The following is a 16,820-nucleotide window of genomic DNA, read 5'->3' as shown; positions in this document are numbered from 1 at the left end:
AAGGCATCCAATTATGCCTGTATTTGGATGATTGGCTAATAAAGGCTCCTTCTTTTCGTCAGGCTTCTAATGCAACAGCAAAATGCCTGCAGGTTTTTCGCTCTAAGACTATCTCTGAATGTCCAAAAGTCAGTCCTCTATCCTTCCCAAAGGATCCAATTTCTAGGAGCAATGCTGGATACCGTTCGAGATAAAGCATTCTTGTCTAAAGAAAGGCAATCTCGCCTTGTTTTTCTGGCGTCAGACCTCCTAAAAAGAAAGTTTGCTTCTGTGCGGATGATAAAGTCTTTTCTGGGAATACTGTCATCAGCGATTCTGCTAGTGCCTCATACCTGACTGAGAATAAGACCGATTCAAGAGGAGCTCGACAGTCAATGGCTCCAAATCTTGGGGTCTTTCGACGACATAGTGCAAGTAACTCCAGTTATGAGAGAAACTCTTTCCTGGTGGAGGCTTTCAAAAAATGCCTCAGTCAGATTCACCTTTCAACCTGTAGTACCGGATTTCATCCTCTCAACAGATGCCTCCCTAGAGGGGTGTGGTGTGCATCTTCAGGATCTCTGCATAAGAGGAAAATGGTCTGCAGCAATAGCAAAGATGCACATCAATTTTCTGGAGCTTCAAGCCATTTTCCTGGCACTACAGTCTTTTCTGCCAAGACTTCAAGGATCAACTGTACTGATCAGAGCTGAATCAAATAGTTCTAGGGAATGTATTTCAGAAGTGGGGCAAGCCAAATCTGGATCTCTTTGCCTCCAGGAACAATCGGAAGTGCCCATTCTTTGCAAGTTGGAAACCGGAGAAGGGCTCTTGGGGAAACGCCTTCATGATGAGATGGAGGGGGATTTTTGCTTATGCGTTCCCTCCCTTTCCGCTGATTCCAAGACTTCTACGCAAGATCAAGACGGAACAATGCTGCATTATTCTAATTGCACCGAAATGGCCACGTCAGCACTGGTTCACAGAGTTTCTCCTTCTGTCTGAGCGCAAACCATTCCCTCTTCCAGCAATACCGAACCTATTGTCAATGAGCAAAGGCCAGATTCTTCATCCTCATCCAGCTCAGCTGCAACTTCATGCATGGTTTCTGGTTTCACAGAGTTCAAGGAGATAAATCTATCTCAAGACTGCAGAGACATTCTGGCTAGAGCTAGAGCTCCTTCTACGTTGAGGACTTATGCGTTAAAATGGAAAAGATTTTGTTACTGGTACAGCAACAGGAATATTCTTCCTCTGAAAATGTCCTCCGGATAAGATTCTGCCTTATTTATTGTCATTATCTAAATCTGGTCTTATGTTTGCTTCTGTTAAACTGCATCTAGCGGCCAATTCCACCTACAGACGATCTCATTAAACAATTCCTGAAGGGGCTTTTCAGAACTTTTCTCTCCCATCAAGGCTCCTCCGCCGGAATGGAGACTGAATCTAGTACTACGATTCAGAAAAGGGGGTGGTGATGAACAGAGTGTCTGAATTGAGCAGACCACTCTTACCCAGTCCAAAGATCAGGGCTTGATCCATCACCGTTATTTATCTCACTGCCCCATCCCAGCTCAGAACCTGGCTATATGCAAATCAGTCTGTCCCTGGCCCAGTGCATCATGGGAACAGGGCAGACTAAACTACCAAGCCAATTCTTCACCAGAAAGGAGACAAGCTACCGGGGACCGGTTTCTGGCATTTCAGCCGTCTTCGGCCCGGCTTGCTTGAATCCTGATGGAGCAGTGAGAAAGGGACTCATGTCTGAGTATACCCTGCCACACCTATAGTGGCCAAAAACGATTCAGAAAAGGGGATGGTGATGAACAGAGTGTCTGAATTGAGCAGACCACTCTTACCCAGTCCAAAGATCAGGGCTTGATCCATCACCGTTATTTATCTCACTGCCCCATCCCAGCTCAGAACCTGGCTATATGCAAATCAGTCTGTCCCTGGCCCAGTGCATCATGGGAACAGGGCAGACTAAACTACCAAGCCAATTCTTCACCAGAAAGGAGACAAGCTACCGGGGACCGGTTTCTGGCATTTCAGCCGTCTTCGGCCCGGCTTGCTTGAATCCTGATGGAGCAGTGAGAAAGGGACTCATGTCTGAGTATACCCTGCCACACCTATAGTGGCCAAAAACGATTCAGAAAAGGGGGTGGTGATGAACAGAGTGTCTGAATTGAGCAGACCACTCTTACCCAGTCCAAAGATCAGGGCTTGATCCATCACCGTTATTTATCTCACTGCCCCATCCCAGCTCAGAACCTGGCTATATGCAAATCAGTCTGTCCCTGGCTCAGTGCATCATGGGAACAGGGCAGACTAAACTACCAAGCCAATTCTTCACCAGAAAGGAGACAAGCTACCGGGGACCGGTTTCTGGCATTTCAGCCGTCTTCGGCCCGGCTTGCTTGAATCCTGATGGAGCAGTGAGAAAGGGACTCATGTCTGAGTATACCCTGCCACACCTATAGTGGCCAAAAACGATTCAGAAAAGGGGGGTGGTGATGAACAGAGTGTCTGAATTGAGCAGACCACTCTTACCCAGTCCAAAGATCAGGGCTTGATCCATCACCGTTATTTATCTCACTGCCCCATCCCAGCTCAGAACCTGGCTATATGCAAATCAGTCTGTCCCTGGCCCAGTGCATCATGGGAACAGCGCAGACTAAACTACCAAGCCAATTCTTCACCAGAAAGGAGACAAGCTACCGGGGACCGGTTTCTGGCATATCAGCCGTCTTCGGCCCGGCTTGCTTGAATCCTGATGGAGCAGTGAGAAAGGGACTCGTGTCTGAGTATACCCTGCCACACCTATAGTGGCCAAAAACGATTCAGAAAAGGGGGTGGTGATGAACAGAGTGTTTGAATTGAGCAGACCACTCTTACCCAGTCCAAAGATCAGGGCTTGATCCATCACCGTTATTTATCTCACTGCCCCATCCCAGCTCAGAACCTGGCTATATGCAAATCAGTCTGTCCCTGGCCCAGTGCATCATGGGAACAGGGCAGACTAAACTACCAAGCCAATTCTTCACCAGAAAGGAGACAAGCTACCGGGGACCGGTTTCTGGCATTTCAGCCGTCTTCGGCCCGGCTTGCTTGAATCCTGATCGAGCAGTGAGAAAGGGACTCATGTCTGAGTATACCCTGCCACACCTATAGTGGCCAAAAACGATTCAGAAAAGGGGGTGGTGATGAACAGAGTGTCTGAATTGAGCAGACCACTCTTACCCAGTCCAAAGATCAGGGCTTGATCCATCACCGTTATTTATCTCACTGCCCCATCCCAGCTCAGAACCTGGCTATATGCAAATCAGTCTGTCCCTGGCCCAGTGCATCATGGGAACAGGGCAGACTAAACTACCAAGCCAATTCTTCACCAGAAAGGAGACAAGCTACCGGGGACCGGTTTCTGGCATTTCAGCCGCCTTCGGCCCGGCTTGCTTGAATCCTGATGGAGCAGTGAGAAAGGGACTCATGTCTGAGTATACCCTGCCACACCTATAGTGGCCAAAAACGATTCAGAAAAGGGGGTGGTGATGAACAGAGTGTCTGAATTGAGCAGACCACTCTTACCCAGTCCAAAGATCAGGGCTTGATCCATCACCGTTATTTATCTCACTGCCCCATCCCAGCTCAGAACCTGGCTATATGCAAATCAGTCTGTCCCTGGCCCAGTTTCCTTCCCAGTATAAGAATTGGCTTGGTAGTTTGGTCTGCCCTGTTCCCATGATGCACTGGGCCAGGGTCAGACTAATTTGCATATAGCCAAGTTCTGAGCTGGGATGGTGCAGTGAGCTAAAAAACGGTGATGGATCAAGCCCTGATCTTTGGACTGGGTAAGAGTGGTCTGCTTAATTCAGACACTCTGTTCATCACCACCCCCTTTTCTGAATCATTTTTGTCCACCATAAGCGTGGAAGGGTATACTCAGATGTGAGTCCCTAGCTCATTGCACCATCAGGATTCAAGCAAGCCGGGCCGAAGACGGCTGAAATGCCAGAAACCGGTCCCCGGTAGCTTCTTTCCTTCCCAGTATAAGAATTGGCTTGGTAGTTTGGTCTGCCCTGTTCCCATGATGCACTGGGCCAGGGTCAGACTAATTTGCATATAGCCAAGTTCTGAGCTGGGATGGTGCAGTGAGCTAAAAAACGGTGATGGATCAAGCCCTGATCTTTGGACTGGGTAAGAGTGGTCTGCTTAATTCAGACACTCTGTTCATCACCACCCCCTTTTCTGAATAATTTTTGTCCACCATAAGCGTGGAAGGGTATACTCAGATGTGAGTCCCTAGCTCATTGCACCATCAGGATTCAAGCAAGCCGGGCCGAAGACGGCTGAAATGCCAGAAACCGGTCCCCGGTAGTTTGTTTCCATCCCAGTATAAGAATTGGCTTGGTAGTTTGGTCTGCCCTGTTCCCATGATGCACTGGGCCAGGGTCAGACTAATTTGCATATAGCCAAGTTCTGAGCTGGGATGGTGCAGTGAGCTAAAAAACGGTGATGGATCAAGCCCTGATCTTTGGACTGGGTAAGAGTGGTCTGCTTAATTCAGACACTCTGTTCATCACCACCCCCTTTTCTGAATCATTTTTGTCCACCATAAGCGTGGAAGGGTATACTCAGATGTGAGTCCCTAGCTCATTGCACCATCAGGATTCAAGCAAGCCGGGCCGAAGACGGCTGAAATGCCAGAAACCGGTCCCCGGTAGCTTGTTTCCTTCCCAGTATAAGAATTGGCTTGGTAGTTTGGTCTGCCCTGTTCCCATGATGCACTGGGCCAGGGTCAGACTAATTTGCATATAGCCAAGTTCTGAGCTGGGATGGTGCAGTGAGCTAAAAAACGGTGATGGATCAAGCCCTGATCTTTGGACTGGGTAAGAGTGGTCTGCTTAATTCAGACACTCTGTTCATCACCACCCCCTTTTCTGAATCATTTTTGTCCACCATAAGCCTGGAAGGGTATACTCAGATGTGAGTCCCTAGCTCATTGCACCATCAGGATTCAAGCAAGCCGGGCCGAAGACGGCTGAAATGCCAGAAACCGGTCCCCGGTAGTTTGTTTCCTTCCCAGTATAAGAATTGGCTTGGTAGTTTGGTCTGCCCTGTTCCCATGATGCACTGGGCCAGGGTCAGACTAATTTGCATATAGCCAAGTTCTGAGCTGGGATGGTGCAGTGAGCTAAAAAACGGTGATGGATCAAGCCCTGATCTTTGGACTGGGTAAGAGTGGTCTGCTTAATTCAGACACTCTGTTCATCACCACCCCCTTTTCTGAATCATTTTTGTCCACCATAAGCGTGGAAGGGTATACTCAGATGTGAGTCCCTAGCTCATTGCACCATCAGGATTCAAGCAAGCCGGGCCGAAGACGGCTGAAATGCCAGAAACCGGTCCCCGGTAGCTTGTTTCCTTCCCAGTATAAGAATTGGCTTGGTAGTTTGGTCTGCCCTGTTCCCATGATGCACTGGGCCAGGGTCAGACTAATTTGCATATAGCCAAGTTCTGAGCTGGGATGGTGCAGTGAGCTAAAAAACGGTGATGGATCAAGCCCTGATCTTTGGACTGGGTAAGAGTGGTCTGCTTAATTCAGACACTCTGTTCATCACCACCCCCTTTTCTGAATCATTTTTGTCCACCATAAGCGTGGAAGGGTATACTCAGATGTGAGTCCCTAGCTCATTGCACCATCAGGATTCAAGCAAGCCGGGCCGAAGACGGCTGAAATGCCAGAAACCGGTCCCCGGTAGCTTGTTTCCTTCCCAGTATAAGAATTGGCTTGGTAGTTTGGTCTGCCCTGTTCCCATGATGCACTGGGCCAGGGTCAGACTAATTTGCATATAGCCAAGTTCTGAGCTGGGATGGTGCAGTGAGCTAAAAAACGGTGATGGATCAAGCCCTGATCTTTGGACTGGGTAAGAGTGGTCTGCTGAATTCAGACACTCTGTTCATCACCACCCCCTTTTCTGAATCGAATCTAGTACTACAGCAGCTAATGAAGCATCCATTTGAACCCATTCACAAAGCTGAGTTAAAATATCTCCCATGGAAGACAGCTCTCCTATTGGCACTCACCTCTTCTCGAAGATTAAGTGAAATACAGGCATTCACTATAAGACAACCGTATTTGAAATTTACCAATTACTATGTCCTTTTAAGGACTAATCCCACGTTCATACCCAAGGTTCCTTTTTCATTCCATCTTAATAAGCCTGTTATATTACGATCTTTCTTTCCTAATCCGTCTTCCTCAGCAGAAAAATCCTTGCATACCTTGGATGTCAAAAGATGCTTGAAGTTCTACATTTCGCGTACTGTTTCCATTAGAAAATCCGACCAATTATTTATTTCTTATGGTGGTCAAAGGCCAGGATCAGCGGTAACGAAGTCCACTATCTCAAGGTGGATTGCATCCACTATCCAATTCTGCCATTGCAAGGTTGGACATCCACTATCTAACAAACCTAAGGCTCACTCTACTAGGGCAGTATCCTCATCTACTGCACTTTTTGCCGGTGTGTCACTGGAGAAGATTTGCCGTGCTGCAACCTGGAAAAGTCTACACACGTTTACACGGCATTATTGCCTGGATCTAGCAACAGAGGCTGAGTCAGCAGTTGGTCATGCAGTGTTACGAAGCCTTTTTAAATAAGGTAAGCCTCTATAATGAGAGGATATGAGATTTGCTATTGACATGTTCATTATTGCATATAATTATTTAGTGCATATGTTTATGAATTGTCCTTTATCAGAGTGGAAATATGAATGTATTATGGTATCAGTTTTACATGGTATCTATTGTGTTTTCTTATGATACCCACCATCCACTATACAGCTAAGTATTGTTTACTGCAAGCTATTCTGATTCTAAGCATGTGAATCTATGAAAGATACCCCAATACTGGATAAGAAAAAGAGTTACTTACCTGTAACTTCAGTTATCCAGTATTGATATCTTTCATAGATTTACATGCGACTCACCCTCCTCCCCGGAGAGGGTTACCTTATCATTATGGTATACTTACTGTCACTTGTGCTACGAAAATCTGAGGGTTTGCCTCTCTGTGGAAGGTTCTAAGAGGGTGCTGCAGCCTGATTGGCCTTGTTCCAAGTTTGGTTCTTTTTGCAAAAGGACAAAGATAGGCTAATGTAGTGACTTTTCTGTCCATAGTACCCTATTGTGTAATGTTATTATGACTATAATGTATATGTTTTATTGTACCACGAGACTCCCACCTCGTCGGCGGGGATGATACTAAGCATGTGAATCTATGATAGATACCAATACTGGATAACTGAAGTTACAGGTAAGTAACTTGTTTTCTTATGCTGGGTGCTGAGACAAATTTGAGCAGGACAGATTATCTGCAAGCCAAGCTGTTGGAAATCTTATTGCTTGTTTTGTCTTTGGCCGAGCAAGGACTTGCGGTGGGCACTATTAAAGTTTATTTATTGTACCCTTTTGTTTTCTGCATTTACTGGACCAACCATACTTGTTTACATCATGTAGAGTGATGTGGTTTAATAAAAGTTTAACACATGTTCTCTCCCAAACCATTGTGGTGCCACAGTGGGACATTTCTCATGTGTACTCCATTTGAGCAAAAGCACAGCAGCTCGTTGCCTCTTCTAACACTAAAGACTGCCTTCTTCATAGTGATGATGTCAACTCATTGCTTGAGTAAGATCCAGGATCTCTTCTTGCAACTGCCTACACAACCTTTTTCATACAAACTGATGCTGAGAACCAGGGAAACCTTTTATGCCAGAATTTGGGACTCATTTTCATCTCAGGCAATTCATCATCATCCCACAGTTCTTTGCTCTGCCTCACCCCAGCAAAGAAGAAAAGATACTCAATCGGCTGGATGCCAAATGACCTTTAAGCTTTTATATCAATCACAGCAAAGATCATTGGGTGTATGATCAGCTTCTTGTGGGATTTTCTGGGTGATGAAAGGTGAGGTGTTACCAAATAAGACTTTGTCAAGGCAGATGGTCCTCTGCTTTAAGGTCTGCTATGCATTGGCCAAGGAGCAGCTTCCGGAGGGATTGAGAGCCCATTCAATCAGGGCCAAGGCAATTACCACTGAGTTTGCATGTGACTTGGGCATTAGTGCATACGTCACAAAGCACTACTGCCTTGCCAATCAGTACCGCAAGCAAGGGCAGTTTGCTCGAATGGCCCTGAAGAACATTTTGGTCTGAGCCCTCTCCACAGACCCTTCACCTTAGTGAGGTACTGTTTTCTGCTTTCTGTCCAACGGCTTGAAAGAGTAATGCAAGAAAGCCAACTCGTAGCCTCATGATCCCACCTAGCAGTGTGCAGAAGCACTACTGTGAAAACCTCCAGATCTACTCTGGCACCTGGGGAATATTTTAAGGATGAAGAATCTGCTCTTAGATAGAATGTCCACTAGAAAGAAAGTAACAATATAGAAATCTTATTCACATTCCCTTTCGCCAATTCTTCCACACTTCTGTAACATTCACATGAGCACTCCATTATCACCTGAGATTGTAAAAATCTCTTTATTTCCATACTCCAGAACCTCACATGAGTTAGTTAACAATTAACAAGCATGGATAGAAAACATATGTGTTACAGACGGGGACACTTTAAAGTTCACAATGGTTTTCCTTTGGGCCTGAACCAGTCGGATAAAATTAGGAGTGGAGTGTTGTAAGTGTAGTTGGTGTTTCTTCAGGTCTGTTCATATAGACTGATTGTTAGAGTCAAGAGCATAGATGTAGGGTTAGTGGTATAGTGCACACCCCCTGCAGTAATTGAGGCATTTAGATTTTCATACCTAAACATCCTCTGAGCCATCAGATGAACTAGGATAGCATCTGTTGAGTGAAGTGTAGCGGTTTTTTGGTTGCACCTTCCAAATCTGATGTATTTGCCTCATTAAAATACTCTGTTAGGGCATTGAGTTAGTTTGTGCTTAGATTTACTACCAAAATTTTGTATAGCCTCTCTATTCATAAGAATTGTATTTTTTTGCAGAAAATGCTGGAGTATCTGAAAGATAAACGAGAAGTGGGATTCTTCCAGAGTGTCCAGACTTTGATGCAGACTTGCAGGTATGCACTGATGTGAAAGAGTTGAAGAAACTGACTAAAATAGTGGATTTTAAAAAGGCTTCCTTTTGTCAGAAAGGCACTGTAAACAGGGGTACTAATGAACATTTCACCATAAACTTCAGAAGTCTCTCTATATTTTGTGATTGTGGTGTTTGGAGTAGACTAAATATGTAAACAAACTAAGCGGACAGGATGATCTTTAGGTTGGCCAAACAAAAAAATAAAATGAATGTAGTACTTTTGTGATGCACTGATGGAAATTGTTACCCTGGAGAGAAGAAATGGGATGTCTGTTTGGGGAATGTGGGGAGAAAAATGTAAATGAACTATTGGGGAACAAAATTCTACTGTTATTCCTACCTGTCCTACTCTGTCTTCCCTGTCCTTATTTAGCTATTTATCCGTCTGTACTCTTGCTTTTCTAGTGTCAACATTTGTCATCACACATCTCCTCCCTTATCCTTGCTACATCTCTCATTGTTCTTTATGTCAGCATTTCCTTGGTCATTGTCCATGCCTCTGATTATATTTGTTTGTTATTCAATTTCACTTTGCTCAGCTTACCTCCTTCTCTTTTCTAAGGTTTTCCATGCCGTTTCTCATATCTCTCTTTGCCTGGCTCACACTTCTTTGTCTTTGCTTTCATTACTCCTTGTTGTTGGCCACACATCTCCTTGTCTTTGCCATTGTTCATGCCTCTGCTTATGAATGCTTATTAATGTCATTGGTCCCATCTCCCTTTCCTTTGCTCAGCTCAGTGAAGTGACAGAAGGTGTAATACATGTATATATCAAAAGGTTACATAACATTGATATCATTTTGTTCTAGTATATATTCTGTTTACCTGCAAATTCGTCATCTGTAGGACAACCCTAGGCACCAGACTGGATCCAGAAAAATTCAAAGCTTGATGCCAGAATTGTCATCAGGCAGTGCTACTGAGGCCATAAGGCACTTGCCCCCGCACAGCGTCAGTTTCCATCCATTTTTTCCAAGCCTTCAAGGCGAGAGGTCAGATTGACCTTAATCTAGAAGTGCAGTACCAAACCATATGATTTGGGATCTTATTTATTATCCCTATAATTCATCCATCAATCGAGGAGGTGGGCAGGTTGGGTCAGTGAGGAATCTGCAGGTGGACAGAGTATCCACCAGAAAGGTTGTTACCACAGATAACTTTTTCTTCTGATGAATGCTTCTACTTGCAGATTCCTCGCTGTAGAACAGATTTCATAGCAGTACCCTACCCAAGAGGTGGGTTGATGGATGATTAGGCATCAAACTCTTGCAGAACTCTTGCAGAACGGACCTTGAAAAGTGTCCCTGCGCAACTCTGAATCCAGGCAGTTGTGCTTTGCAAAGGTGTGCAATGATGGCTATGTTGCCTTAAAGATTTTTGTAATTGGTGCAACTCTGACAAGTTCAGAAGTGGTTGACTTAGCTGTTGTGGATGGGCTCTGATCAATCCCGGAGGTTCTTTCTCAGTTAATGTGTAGTAAGTCTTGATGCAGAGTTTAAGCCATCATGATAGAGGCCTCTTTTGCACCATCTTACCTTTTTTATTACCACAGTACCCGACAAAAAGATAGGCGACCTATTGAAAATCTTTGGTGTGGTCCAGGTAGTAATTAACTGCTCGCCTAGGATCCAACCGATGCAAGTGTTTCCATGAAACAGGAGGATGGGGTGGGCAGTAGAAGATTGGAAGCATAGAACAATTTCTCAGTTGTCTGCTATCCTCTGGGGCGGAGGAAAGGCACAGAGAAAAGTGGTGTCCAGTACCAACCCTATAAACTGGAGTTCTTGGGCGGGCTGCAGGTGGTATTTGGGCTCATTAATGGAAAAACCCAGGCTGTACAGCAGAGATACTGTTGACTGCAGATGGCATAACACCACTTCCGACGAACTAGCTTTGATTAACCAGTCATCTAGAAACAGGAAAACGGGGATGCCCGCTCTTCTGATACGGGCCGCCACCACTGCCATCACCTTTGTGTAGACTTGAGGTGCCGATGTTGAGCTAAAGGGAAGTACTACAAACTGGTAGTGTGGATAATCCACCTTCCAGTGCGACCAAAATATAGTGATCTTAAAGTATGCATCCTGCAGGTCGATTGATACAATCCAGTCTCCAAATTCCAATGCTAGTGAAATTTGAGCTAATGTCAGCATCTTGAACTTTTCCATTTTGAGAAAGAAGTTCAGGCCCCTGAGGTCCAAGATGGGATTCAGGCCACTTTCTAAAGTTACACTTGGCCCACCAGTGACATTAGATCTGATTTAACCATTGAATCAGATTTAATACACTGTTATCCAGTATTGGGGTATCTTTAATAGATTCACATGCTTCAATCATTCCCCCAGGATGCAAACAGAGTAGTTTTGACTGCTAACTCGACTTTTTCATTTAAGGTAATGGCAAAGCCCCACCCTCCTTTTCTAACATATATGTCACCCCTAATGTACGCCTATAGAGCCCTAAGGAAGGGTGCTTTATATTAGAAAGTTGAACATGTAACTTTGCATGCTCCAATTTAAAAAACCCTGAATTGTAGTTTTTATTGTAAAAGAGGCTAGTAACACCATTAGCAATTAGAGTTACAGGCTGATGCTTCAGCTCTGTTAACTCCTTAAAGGGACTACTAAAGTTGGTACTGTAAAGTATCAAAAAATGAAATAAGTTACTTACCTGTAGCTGCAGTTATCCAGTATTGGTATCGTTCATAGATTCACATGCTTGATTCATTACCCATTGTCCAAGTGGGAGTCCCATGGTAATATAAATAAAGCAGTAACTAAAGATCTTCATAGGCTATCATCGAGGCAACCATGCATTTAATAGCCTATCTACCTCCTTTTCTAAAAAAGGACCAAACTTAAATACAACTAATCAGTAACCGGCACCCTCTAGAAACTTTACCAAGGGAGGCTGATTTCCTCAGTTTTTCACTGCACGTCATGTGTGAAGGGAGACTCCCTGGGCTCTGTTCAGCTCTTCAACATTTTTCTCAGATAAGTCTAATGTTTCTTACTGGACAGTGTCTAATAGGAAAGGACTATTTGACCCTTGTAAATGCTGTGTGAAGAAATGGGTTCATATTGATGATGCCCACAAGGATTGCATCTATTGCCTTTATCCTCATCATGAGGCAAAGCAATATAGAATCTGCTGCACCTTTTTATCTAAGACTCTTAGAGATAGAGAGGGCAGACTTTTGTTGTGGCTAAAGAAGACTGAAGGAGCGTCTTCTGATGAGGAGAGCGACACTTCCTCTAAATCCCATAAAAGGCCCAGGTCACCTGAGGGTCAGCCTGAGGAGGTCAAGAAACACCTTAAAACCTCTCATCTGACCAAAGAAGCTTGATGAAAGGAGAAATAACCTATGTCTCCTCAGAGCTAGTCTTGCCACATCATTCTGGGACTTCTAAGGCAAAATTGGAATCTTCTGGACCCTCCAGGCTGAAATCCAGCCACAGATCCTTGTCAGCGTCAGTTTCCCCATCGATGCCTGGTTCTTCAGCAAGCCGACGACGACTACTATCTCGTCGTCAAAACCGTCGGCGGTGCCTACAAAATCGACAGCGAGCATCAATGCCCTGATATCATCAACACTATCCTTACCGTCGAGGAAGGCCTCAGCATCGAGGTTGCCATAGTCAGCGGCAACTACGACACCATCTCTGTCGACAACAGCTCCACTGTCGACGATGGCTTCATCCTCGACTAATGCTCTACAGTCGACGAAGGCTCCAATGTCGACAAGCACACAGTCGACAGGCCCACCATTAACAAGCACACAGTCGACGAGCAAACTGTCGACTTCTTCACTGACGGTTTGTCATCGACAAGAAAATCAGGGTCGCCAACGGTCCCATCAACGACTGACCTATCGACGTCTCTCCCGCCAACAAAGTCACTGCAAATGCAGTCCACACCATCCAGATTGTCCAGAAGATCGCTGCGGCATGGTTTTCAATCACCAGGCAAGATTTCGCCTTTAATCCCAAGTCACCTTCTAGACACAGAGGAAGCGGATAATGATGGTCCCTTTGGGACTGCTCACAGTCCTTCTGAACTTAATGTCAAATGTCAGGAGGAGGATAAGGACTATTAAGATGAGGAGCAGTACTACAAACACTATCCAGTTCCTCACCAACACTATCCAGATACTCCTACACCATATTAGCATTTTAGATATTATGTTGATCTACCAAGGCAAGAAACTGCCCAATTACCATCTTATGTAATACAAGACTTACAGGCCATGCTCACAGACTACAGAAAAAGGTTCCTGCCCCAGGAGGAACACATTACTGTGTTGCTGCCTCCATCAGCACCATCTGAGGTACCGCTTACACCAATACTGCCTCCTCCTGCTACTCCTAGGATGACGCCACGTCCCATAATCCCTGTTCCTCCTAGAGAGGATCCAACCTCTTCTGAAGAAGAGCCTGAAGAGGGAGAAATGAATGATCCTCCTCCACCCACCGATGAATGGGATACATATATTATACCTACACCATCTCCTCCTCCTTGACGTCCTTCTGACTCACCTCCAGAACGCGATGGAAGTTATCATAATCTGATGGACAGGGCTACATACAGATTTCATCGTCCCACAATAGTCGATCAATCAGATTGTTTCCTTTATGACTTTAAAGAACAATCAAGGAAATCGGTAAGATATATACCTATTACAGACCATATCTGGCAGGAAGGACTTAAAGTAATGAAATCACCGTCCACTGTAGTGCCGGTACTGCCAAGATTAGCTAAAAGATACATGGCGCCAGAGGATTCCCCCACATGCCTTAAGGGCCATCCCAAACCGACGTCTGTGATTTCCCAAGTGGCTCAGAGGAGATAAAAAAATCCTTCTCCATCACGTCTCCACAGGACAAGGAAGGGCGCCGTTTGGATTCCATTGGGAAGAGATTCTCATACATGTCCGCAATCTCTGACAGGGCTGCTTATGCACTAGTTATTCTGGGCCATTACGATCGGCAAATGTGGTCCAATATCGGAGCCATGCTGGAATTTATACCGGAGCAAAATAAACAGGAATTTCATAAGGTCCTGGCTGAGGGAGACAGCACAGCGGCCGAAATTATAGACTGTGCTATGGACATAGCCACAACAGGTTTTCAACACCTAGCTGGTGCGGCTGTTTTAAGATGCCAATGACGGCTTAGGGCAACGTCCTTCCGTCCAGAAGTGCAATCAAAAATACTGTACATGGCTTACGATAGAGACAGTCTATTTGGAAAACATATAGATAAAGATCTACTAGCCATCTAAACGGATACAGACACAGCCAAAGCATTAGGTACCCTACAGTATTGTAAAGTGCCCTTTCGGGGCGCACGAGGATGTGGATTTTCAGGCTATAGAGGCTCTTTCCAGCGCACCCAAAACTATCAATTCTTTCAGCCGCAATATTGCCAGGGTTTCCAGCAGCAATCCTAACATAACAGCTGGTTTCTCCAGGCAAGGCTCACGCAGGAAACCAACATGGCAAACACATGACTCAGGTCTCAAGCAGTGACCACATCAGGGTACTGGTAACTATTCCCTCCCAATCCCCCCCCACGCCCCCCCCACCAACCTGTGCGAACGTTTCCAGGCATATCCATCAATGGCGCAATATTACAACAGACAGATCGGTCTTGGATCTCATATCTTATTGCCACACTCTAGAATTCATCCAGTGCCTACCAAACACTCCCCGCAGGCGATCGCACCCCCCTCTTCTTCACTAACTCAAACAAGAAGCGGGTTGTGCTGTCGCTGCGGTTAAGGTTTAATTGTCTGCCTGGTTGGCTTTGAGGGATCAGCCGTTTTTTATTTAAGTCTCCCATTGTTATGAGGTTCAATAGGAGCCTCACCAATAAATTTCCTCCCACTCCTTTCATTATTCCCCAGTGGGATTTAAATTTAGTTCTTACTTTTCTAATGATTTCTCCTTTTGAGGCTCTTCATAGTTGCGCGTGGAGGCTTCTGTCTTTTAAGACGGTCTTTCTGATTGCCATTACCTCAGCTAGGAGGGTAAGTGCGCCTCAGGCTCTTAGTTCTAAACCTCCATTTTTTAACCATTCATGTAGAAAAGATGGTTCTCAGGACCAGGGCTGCTTTCCTGCCTAAGGTGGTTACTCCTTTCCATTTAGGACAGTTTGTTACTTTACCTACCTTCTATCATCCCTCTCACCCTTCCAAGGAGGAAGAGAGACTTCACCGTCTGGACCCTAAGAGGGCTGTCAGCTTCTACCTGGATAGAACTAGGGACCTATGACTGGATGATCAGCTCTTTCTGGGTTACTTTGGATGAATGAAAGGCAGAGTTGTTCACAAACGAACACTCTTCAGGTGGATCATCTTGTGCATCAAGATATGCTACACCCTGGCAAAGAAGGAGCCTCCTGAATGTATTCAAGCTCATTCCACCAGAGCAAAGTCTTCTTCTTCTGCTCTGGCTAGAGGTGTTCCTGTTGTAGACATATGTAAAGCGGTAACATGAGCCTCCCTCCTTACCTTTGCGTAGCATTACTGCTTGGATTCGGAGGATAGGAGAGACGGCCATTTTGCATGCTCTGTACTGCAAGTTGTTTTGGTATAGGCAGGTGGACACCCTCCCCTGGGAGAGAGACAGCCTAGGGATTCAATTCAAAAGGTGTGGAATCCACAGGCAGATATATCCATCAGAAGAACAAGTTACTTACCTTTGGTAACGCTTTTTTCTGGTGGATGCAGTATCTGCCAGTGGATTCCTCACTGACCCACCCGCCTCCCTGATGTCCTCCTGCATATACCGAAAATTTTCTGACTTTCTGACATTGTTATTTTCTACATGCCATTTTCATGCATACAGTTTGTTGCTAGGAAATGATTTGGTTATTTGCTTTTCCTTTCTACTTATGTTTATACTTAGTGTGTTTGTATATATATATATTATGCATACTGGGTATACTTGTGTTATGTTGTTGGTTCGCCCGTTCGCCTTGAAGGCATGGAAAAATGGGTGGAACTGACATCAGCACGCCAACAAGGTCTTCTTACGGTATTTATACGAAAAGGCAGCAGCGGACCTTAAGATGCCGCACCTAAACTCCAGTGCCAGTGAGTCTATGATCAAGTAGGTTTGATATTGTGCTGCCAACCCCGACACCAGCTGCTGTTTGGCGTCGCTGTGCTCTCCAGATCAAAACAGTTTTTAGATACTCATGGGGGCGCACCAAAATGAAAGTCCAAAAAGAATAAGTAGAAAAATGTTCTTTATTTATTTTTGTCCAGCTAAAAAGCACATCAATAAAATATGTAGCGGGTTCAGCCAACGCGTTTCACTCCCTACCAAGGAGTTTCTTCAGGGCGCTGCAGATATTTTCGGTGTGTTATGTTTGTAAGATCCCTCTGTGATCACAATGGTATGTCTCCAGTCGTTTCTTTATTCCGACATGATTCTAGTCTTAAAGTTCTTAGGAGAACCAGCCATGCCGAGACGCTGAAACCGAACGACTATTACCACAGCACTGTACCCACCTAGAACAAACACAACCAGGGACGGGTAGCTATTGGAGTACCAGAACTGCTCTCTCAGACAAGACCTACAAAGTCCGCGATAACGAGAAAAGGCAAGGGAAGAGGTGTACTCCTAAGAACTTTAAGGGATCTTACAAACATAACACACCGAAAATATCTGCAGCGCCCTGAAGAAACTCCTTGGTAGGGAGTGAAACGCGTTGGCTGAACC

At 45.1% G+C, this 16,820-nt stretch overlaps 1 protein-coding gene across 11 annotated transcripts in view; it reads left to right on the top strand.

The window, feature by feature from the left end:
• The window catches only part of RYR1 (ryanodine receptor 1), a 1,215,008-nt gene that overhangs the window by 916,435 nt on the left and 281,753 nt on the right, over positions 1–16,820 (top strand). For all 11 annotated transcript variants that reach the window (XM_086938669.1, XM_086938668.1, XM_086938662.1 and 8 more), the window contains one exon: positions 8,999–9,075. In XM_086938669.1, the coding sequence (XP_086794795.1) occupies positions 8,999–9,075 (77 nt within the window). The remainder of the gene's footprint in view (positions 1–8,998; positions 9,076–16,820) is intronic.

Source organism: Lissotriton vulgaris, chromosome 9 (genome assembly GCF_964263255.1).
Source record: "Lissotriton vulgaris chromosome 9, aLisVul1.2, whole genome shotgun sequence".
NCBI classification, from domain to species: domain Eukaryota; kingdom Metazoa; phylum Chordata; class Amphibia; order Caudata; family Salamandridae; genus Lissotriton; species Lissotriton vulgaris.
The sequence above is the reverse complement of the archived record's forward strand: the minus strand, read 5'-3'. Positions and strand labels throughout refer to the sequence as shown.